Below are 8,670 nucleotides of genomic sequence, written 5' to 3'. Positions count from 1 at the left end.
AAAGAGACACCCAGATGTCATATAACATTTCCCAGCCGGTCATTCTAAACTGGTCTCCCAGTCATACCACCACATCTCTTGCACTGGTGAAGAATCTGACATACTTACAAACACATGCAGAGCTGTGGATGGGACTCGAACCTCTGCACACACTCCTGACGGAGCCTCAGTGTTTTCAGGTGAAGTGCTGAAGGAGCTGGCACTTCGACGCCTACTGAGAGAGAAATCACAATCACCGTGGTCAGGCAGGACAGACTGACACACACACCAACACACAGATCAAGTAAGTTATGGCTACATACCCAAACATGTTGGAGATGGAATCCAGCAGACCACCAGGAGGCGGCTGAGAGATTTTCTTACTGGAGAAACAAACCTTTGTTTTAACAGATCAGCAGAAAACAGAAGGACTAAAACTCTGCCACCTGAGAGTGGTGAGAGAGAACAAGTGTGTTGTCAACACAACTGTTTTAGCTCTGAAGTTGTTAGCGCAGTAAACCAGTTGCTCCATAAGGCAGAATGTTTGGACAGCCTGTCACACTTTCGTACAAATTGGAGTTACTTCTGAAACTCATGACATGACATTCAACAGTTTGACAGATGACAGATTATAAATCCTCTTGACATGTTAAAATCCTTCTGGGATCAAACCTGTTACCAGACAAAACACTCATAAAGCACTGGTCTTTCACCATTCATCAGCTGGAATTTAAAAGTTAATGCCAGTGTGTGTGTGTGTGTGTGTGTGTGGAACCTAGAAAGGGAGAGTGACGCAATGTCCAGGACAAAGGTAACATCTTGTTTTGTTGTGTGAAACCTGAAGATTTTTCTTTTGCTCTCATATGGGCCAGAGCATAGCAGCAAACCCTCACAGTACAGAACCAGAGAATAACTTTGTATTTTCATTTGAAAACTCAACAGATTTTCTGTTGAGTGCCTATAAGATTAATCACTGCAGAGTATATATTCTTTTAAATTATTTCCTGGTTTAATGGAAAAGATACTTAAAAATCTGACAAAGACGTTATGTAAAAGTAAACATAAAAACTATTTACAGTTTGTGTGAATGTGTACCAGTTTAACCACTGCCTGCAGCAGGTCAGGTAGTGGTCTCACCTGGGAGTTCTGCTGAGTGGTCTGTTTGGTGAGGTCTCTCCTCCCCCCTTCCCTGCATCCTCTGCCAGAACCTCGATGTCATCATCCCTGCAGAGAAACAGAGTGAGGTGAGAACTGACGTTAAGCTCTGACACGCTAGCAGAATAAAAACAGAAGTTTAATCTACTGACGGCTCTATGGGCAGAGGCTCTTTGGCAGCGTCTGCCAGGTCCTTCTGCAGTTTGGCCTGCCTGCGCCTGAAACACAGCACAGTCAGTCAGAGAATTCAAGAGGGATGGAATCAGGATGTCCTCCTCCATGTGTCCTGCGTACCTGCTGTCCTTCTCGTTCTCAGCGTTCAGCCTGTTGGCCTCCTGAGCTTTCTCTGCCATCCACCGAGACACCAGCTCCTGGTTGTCCTCTGTGGTTTTCCTCAGTTTCTCTTCCAGAGCAGAAAAGGTGATCTGCAGGGCGTCATACTCGTCCTTCAGGGTCTGATTGGCCCTCTCCAGGTCCTATAGACACACAGGCTGAGGTGAGGCTGCCTGGTTTGTTGCTTCCAACACAAGTCAGACAGAATAACATCTCAGTAGAGATGTAAGAACATTGTACATGTGCACTGAGCCATTGTAGTGGAGTCTAATTCATCATGTGTTCAACACACCTAGCCAGTAAAGCTGATTCTGATGTCGAACACTAGAAACACCTGACTGGGGTCTATTTTCCCACTTCATGTTCCCTGCCTGTTCAGATACTGAACATCACAGCTCTCTCCTCCTCCTCCACAGCCTGACGCTTTGTGCTGATTAGTTCTTTTGGATGGCAATCACATTGAGGCTGCAGGACCTCTGAAAAGACTGATAACACTTTTCTGTCTGTCATCAGCCAGCATCACACAACAGGCCCGTTTGAGATGTACTGCGCCTGGTCAAGAGACAAGAGCAGACAGCAGCAGGAGGGGGTGCTGCCAAACAGCCACAGGAAAGACGGACAGTTTAGGAACTTTTCACCAGCCTTCACTCTGTACAGGAAGTCAGCAACACTCACATCCTGTTAGATCCCGATTTAATAAAATGTCAAACTTTTCAGCTTCTACTCGGGGACCAAACTTTAATGACATTGTGCTATATGACAGAGTGATAACATGCTGATCCAAGTTGATTTCCATACTATCACTCACATATAGTGCCTCAAAATGCATCTGAGCTGCATTTCTCACATAAATCATCATCATCATATCAGTTTGCTGCTGTATTTGAGCCGACCAGGGTCAATTTGATATGGAACTCAGTTTCCGCTATGTACATTTTGCAGGGGCGGGCCACTACTGTAAAATTATTCCCACCGCCGCTTCAGAATTTTAAGAAATAACATTGCAATTACAGAACTCTGCATAGAACTTTAATTTGAGATGACAGATACATGAAACAGATGTGTAGCACCACCTGGCTGAAGGGGGGGGGGGGGCTAGACTGAACCAACATTGTCAGATTTTACAGTTCAACCCTAACGACCCATTACTCTTCATTCCATATCTCAAAGTAATCTTACTAATTTCCTCGTTGTGAATAGTCTCACAAAATAAACAGCACGGCTGTGGACCAGGAGTTAGAGTGGCTCGTCTCATAAACGGAGGATTATTAGTGTTTTGATCCCGGGCTTGTCCAGTCCACATGTCGAAGTGTCCCTGAGCAAGACACTGAACCCCCAGGTGTCCCCAGTGATGACACCAGTGCGTGCAAATGGCCAAATAGTGTGAAAGAGCTTTGAATGTGCTGTAAAAGCATAGAGAAGCGCTGTACAAGTATAAGACCATTTTCCATTCATAATCATTAGGCCTGGAATCTCTACGCTGTTGCACATTCATGTGAGCTTGCTTGACATCCACTGGTGCCCCCCCCCATATTGGAAAAATGTTATACTGCCTTGTTTGTAATATGCATTTTCAATAAAGCTCATTTAAAAAGAAAAAGACGACATCCACCGGTGCCACTGTAAATACTGGGTTTTTCGACTGCGCCTGGTTTTGTGGATATATTTTCCCTCCTGCTGCTGCACTGTGACAAGAGGAAAAATACAGGGCCTGAGATTACTGGATGTCTGTGGATGTTCCTGTACAGGGACTCACTGTTTTACCTGACCGGGTCTAACCTACAAGCAGCCAGCCTGTGAAACCCCTGTGGCGGTGAATGATCAGCTCAACACTGGATTCCTCCAGAGCACAGTACCTGTTTGTCCTGACTGCCTGAGGCCAGTGTGTCTGCTGCATGTGATGTGTTGCTGGTTAACCAATGGATTAATGACCCATGATGGGAAGAAAAAAAAAACAAAACAAAACAAAAAAAAACTTGTGAAATGTATTTGTCGAATCCTTTCACTTAAAAGTTGTGCTTGCGCTCTTTTCAGGATGTTCCCCACCCTGTATCCTTACCGGAGAGCCGAGCCACAAACTTCCCAGACATGTCAAACACCCAGACATAAACAGAGTGATGTGGTGTATGCAATTAAGTGTAGTCAGGAGTGTAACGACTTGTACATTGGTGAAACTAAGCAGCCGCTTCACAAAACGCATGGCCCAACACAGGAGAGCCAACTCCAGTGGACCAGAGTCAGCGGTCCACCTCCACCTGAAGGACAAAGGACATTCTTTTGAGGACAGTGAAGTCCAGATCCTCTCCAGAGAACATCGCTGGTTTGAGAGAGGAGTTAAGGAAGCTATTTTTGTAAAAATAGAACACCCCTCACTAAATAGGGCTGGTGGACTAAGACACAACTTGTCTTCCATCTACAATCCTGTTGTGAGATCTCTGCCCAAACATGTCCACCAGGACAATAGGCGTCGGTCGACAGGGGAGGCTTCAAAGACAGGTAACGACTCTCACCGATACTGGGCTATAACGATTCAGTCGTTAAGGGACATTGTTGGCCTGAACTGAAACACCACTGACAGGGATATATATCTCCGGCTCAACACCAGTCAGTCAGAACTGATGAAGCCTCTTGGATGAGAGGTGAAACGTCTAGAAATCTAAGTCCAGTTGATTTTTTCTAAGGTTTTTTCAGCTTACTACAACCTGGATGACTGAGAATCTGCAGACAACGATCCATGATGTTATTGTCGGTGCTACGCTACCTGTTGGAATTAATTTCACTGCTTTGGGACTATATGTGTTTGTGTGGGGGAAGACGCAGTGACTAGTTACTATGTTTGCATTATGCCAGTTAAAATATGGCGTTTCTCAGTTACCCGCTGTTAGAAATTAATAAGTCAGTCAGATAATTATTAGACTTTAATGTGTTATTAATGCAGTTTAGTAAGATTCAAAGTCTGCTCATGTGTGCTCTGCTTCAAGGTTAGAAGATAATGATTCTGAGAAGGGTACCTTGACACCAGTTATTTTTGTATTAATCTTGTGTAAGAATTATGTCTAAAAGAATGTTTTTGTTGCACATCGTGCATACAACATACACTCACACATGGAATTCTTCATTTTGTTATGTCCAGCTGCTCCAAGCATGTGGAGCTCTAGATAAGAGAACGAGACGTCAGACTGTCTCCAACTCCTGTTTTTACAGCTGTCTATGTAAGGGGTTAGCCCAAAACCTTGTAAATGTATTAGGCTCTGTGTTTTCGGGGTCTCTCTTCTCCAGCAGCTTGTCTGTGGGAGGGAGCCACCCAGGCTTGTGCTTCTGTAACTTTTATTTGTGGTCTTTTTTAAATAAACCAGCACTAAAATGAAGCAAGTCGGACTCCGTCTTCATTCAGATCTGTTCAATAGAAGAACTGGGGTATAACAACTTGGTGCCGTGACCATTGGAATTGGCCGAATTCTGAGCGGACGGTCCGAATCGGCTTGCTGGATTCCATGTCGTGAGTGAACGAACTGCACAGATCAACATCGGCCGACAAACAGGTGAGCAGGAAACCTATTTACACATAAATCCTGCACCTTGGACTTTGCCAAATTTAGTTGATCTGTGTAGACTGTGAAGTCTTGATCTAAATTTGAATGATTACAGTAAGGATAAAATAACACTTTTATTTTGAAATGTGCCGTTTTGTTTATGCCATATCTTATTACAAGCACATAGTCTCATTTGAGGGACAGAGAAATAAGTGCCCTAGTTACTAATTGATGACTATCAGAGACATAAAACTCACATTAATAAGTGGAAAACCACAAATTTTGACGTCGTCTCCAAAATTATTATGATTTTTGCTCCGGTGGGAAAACAGGCTTCCTGAAGGCAGAAATCAGAGGCAGAGCCCTTCTCCGAGTGGAGCACATTCCTGAATGTCTAAATATTTATAAGACGATCACCGCTGTATGTTAAATGATTGAGGGCACAGGGAAATATTTTTTTATTTTTAATATACTTGTGTGGGTGGTTTGCTGCACGAAGGCTGTTGAACACTGTCGTGTATCTTAGTGGCAATAAGTGCTATGGAGAGAATTCGATGTGACACAGTGTGCCTCTGGCAGAACTGTCTTTGGGGGCTGGGCATAGTCTGTGGGAAAACTGTTTTATAGAAATTTAGGGTGACGGCATCTTCAGTGGAATTAAAACAAAACTGTTGATTGGGTGAACCCCCAGCAATCGGGTGCACCAACCTAGTTGGTGTAGAAGGTTTCCGACCGAATCAAGCAGGTTCTGGACAGAGACCATTTCACTTGGAACATCAGTCACGTGTACATAATTTTTAATATGTCTGCAAATGTTGTACAAGACTGGGAAAAGGCCAAGCCTTACTCTTTGGGGGCAGTACTCTATAAGTTTTTGTTTAAATGGTTACATACAGTTTCTAAAGATGAGCAGGACAAAGCAAGAGATAGTTTTATTTTCTGGGTCCTACAGATGTAGAAGAAGGGCATGCTTGCGGACAGTGACAGTCCTCCCCCACAAGGGGATGCTATAGGGCTGTTTTTGAAGTGAGCCTCGCTTTCTGCTGAGAAAAGCTAGACTGCAAACTTAGTAGCTGTACCTCTTTGATAAGAAATACAGTTGAAGCCAGATTTAGAAAAAAGGCTGAGAGTTTTCTTGCTGGTTGTACATGTTTTTTTAAAGAAGTTTCAAGTGTTTTCAGTCTCTTTCAGCCAGTTCAAGCAAGTCACATGGGACAGTTAAAGTCAATTCTCCAAGTGGCACTGGAGACAGACATTCCAGTCCCAGCTGCACATCTTACCAGAGATTGCAAAGTACAGTTCATATACACACACAGTCATCTTCCCCACAATATCTATGTGGAGAGCTGAAGCCGATATTGAAGAGTGGCTTATCTAGACAGATACCACAGAGTGCAACTCAGGACATGGCGCCCCTGGCGGTTGTACAGGGAGGAGTTTTGCACACAGCCTCATTTCCAGGAGGTAAAACTGACAGATTTAGAGCACAGACTTATCTAAATGAGTTAAAATCTCATTGTTTAGACCAGGTCACAACTCCAGTTGTCGGTGCTCCTGCCTATTTCACAGATGAGAAAGAGGATAGGCACTTTTGTGATTTTACAGTGCCAGCAATGTCTCAAGTTTCTGAAAGTGATAATGATTCCAGCTGGGACGGCATAGTGCATGATTTCTTATCACAACATATGCAGAGTGGGCGAGAAAATATGCATGATTGTTTTGACATCTCCTCACACCAGCTGCCATTGTTTCAGTCCACCTCACTTTGTGGAGAGATAATACAAACCTACACTCCTTTTAGCCTTCAAGACATGAGTACGCTACAGGAGGTAGAACTGATGGAAAACACTACTGAGGATGATGATAATGCTTCATTCTATACTGAAATTCATCGGTTTTGGTTGGTGATGAGCCAGAAATTCCCAGTACAGGTGCGCTCTGTTGAGCTGTGTAGAATTCCACCTCAAGAGGGTGAGAAATGCAGTCAGTATTTGCTCAGCGTGCATGAACTCTGGCAGAACCACACTGGTGATGACCCAGCCATCAGTGACACTATGGGGGTGCTATTTTGCAGTACTGTGGAGGCTTCCCTCCGAGCATCCATACAGCATCTTCTGAGACAGGTAGTGGGACTCAGCACATTTACTTTTGAGTAGTGGTCAGCTTATGTCACTCAGTGTATTGACAATGAACTGGAACCACAAGAAAAGAATGCAAAGGAGCTTTCTTCTTGGCAGGCACAGTTAGTTAAAGCGCAGTTGAAGGAAATGCAAGACAAAGTTAATCAAAGTAAGGCTACAGCTGACCAAATGTTGCACAGCTATATGCACAGCAGCAACCTCTGCTCCACAGCTGACCGCACCACCTTATCAGTGTGATTCTGCTCCCATGCACTGTGGACCTCAGTACCGTGGCAGACCACGGGGAAGAGGTCAAGGACCTCGGACTCCTAAGAGAGCTCCAAGAGATGATAGATGCTGGATTTGTAACAAAAGAGGACACTGGTCGCGTAAATGTCCCTTTTCATATCAGCAGTCACAGGGTGTACCGCAAAATCAGTATCAGGTCTACCCACCTCCACAAGACTGATATATATGTTCAGAGATTCACACCATTAGTCCAACATCAGGCACCTGGCTCACACCAGTTGCCTCAACATTAGGGCTGCCCAGAACCGGTAACAGGTGAACCACTAGTCAAGGTAACCATCAATGGTCAAGATCACATGTGTATGGTTAGGGTTAGGGTATTCCACACTTAGCATGCCACTCCCCGTTTCAAGGCATACCGTACCTGTTGTTGGCTTCTCGGGACACACAGAGGAGTGGCCACTTTCCGAAAAAGTTCCTTGCAAATGGAATAATCTGTCCTTTTATCATTCTTTTCTGCTTTCCCCCTCATGTTCTGTTAACCTTTTGCCCCGTGACATAATGTGTTCCCTAAATGTGACGATGATGTCACCATGCCATGTTGACATTACCTTTCCTGATGGTTCTGTTCAAGTGTGCAACTCCAAAAGCAACGTTCAGACAAATGTTACAAACCACACCCTCAAGCATGGGCCTGTCTCTTGATTCATCAGCTGAGGTGTGGTGGGGACTTGTAACTGCACCTGAAAAAACTGATTTGTGGGATAACTTCAAGCTGTGGCTTCCCTCGATCTCCATCCTCCACAAATACACAGAACCTGCTGAATACATGCATTGCACCTTTAACTATTCTCTGTACGGGGACGATGACTATGATGCTTTGTGGGACGGCTTTCTTCAGGGAATAGAGACATCGCAGAGAACACCCACAGTTGACATTTAACAATTGTACATTGGGCCTCAGGGAGTGGCAGCTCTGGCTGCACTGCCCAGTGAAATTCAGGACTTGTATGCCCTGTCTGAAAATTCAACTCCTCATATCACTTTGTTAGTGGGTGAGGGAGGTGAAGCAAAAAGCTTGGTCCCATGGTGCATAGTTGTACAAAAGCTACTGATTGGATGCCCACACAGAATAAGCATCTTCAGTATTCACCTTCAACTCAGTGTTATGCTATCAAGCATTCCTCACAGTTGTCATTAACACTGGAAAAGAGTTTTCTTCCCAGGAGTCATGGCAGAGAGAACATAGATCACCCGCTCACTCAGACATTGTTAGACAGTTTGCCCACTTCTCTCTGGTC

The 8,670-nt window shown here is 44.4% G+C and overlaps 1 protein-coding gene across 9 annotated transcripts in view; it reads right to left on the bottom strand.

The window, feature by feature from the left end:
• The window catches only part of atg16l1 (ATG16 autophagy related 16-like 1 (S. cerevisiae)), a 47,472-nt gene that overhangs the window by 17,673 nt on the left and 21,129 nt on the right, over window positions 1-8,670 (bottom strand). For 8 of the 9 annotated variants that reach the window (XM_020621791.1, XM_020621793.1, XM_020621794.1 and 5 more), the window contains 5 exons: window positions 1,429-1,610; window positions 1,287-1,352; window positions 1,117-1,203; window positions 303-362; window positions 109-214 (listed from right to left, as the gene is read on the bottom strand). In XM_020621791.1, coding sequence (XP_020477447.1) covers window positions 109-214; window positions 303-362; window positions 1,117-1,203; window positions 1,287-1,352; window positions 1,429-1,610 — 501 coding nt within the window. The remainder of the gene's footprint in view (window positions 1-108; window positions 215-302; window positions 363-1,116; window positions 1,204-1,286; window positions 1,353-1,428; window positions 1,611-8,670) is intronic. The other variant, XM_020621792.1, reaches the window with a different exon arrangement.

This window comes from Monopterus albus, unplaced genomic scaffold (assembly GCF_001952655.1).
Source record: "Monopterus albus unplaced genomic scaffold, M_albus_1.0 scaffold268.1, whole genome shotgun sequence".
NCBI classification, from domain to species: domain Eukaryota; kingdom Metazoa; phylum Chordata; class Actinopteri; order Synbranchiformes; family Synbranchidae; genus Monopterus; species Monopterus albus.
This window is presented reverse-complemented; position numbering and strand designations above follow the sequence as displayed.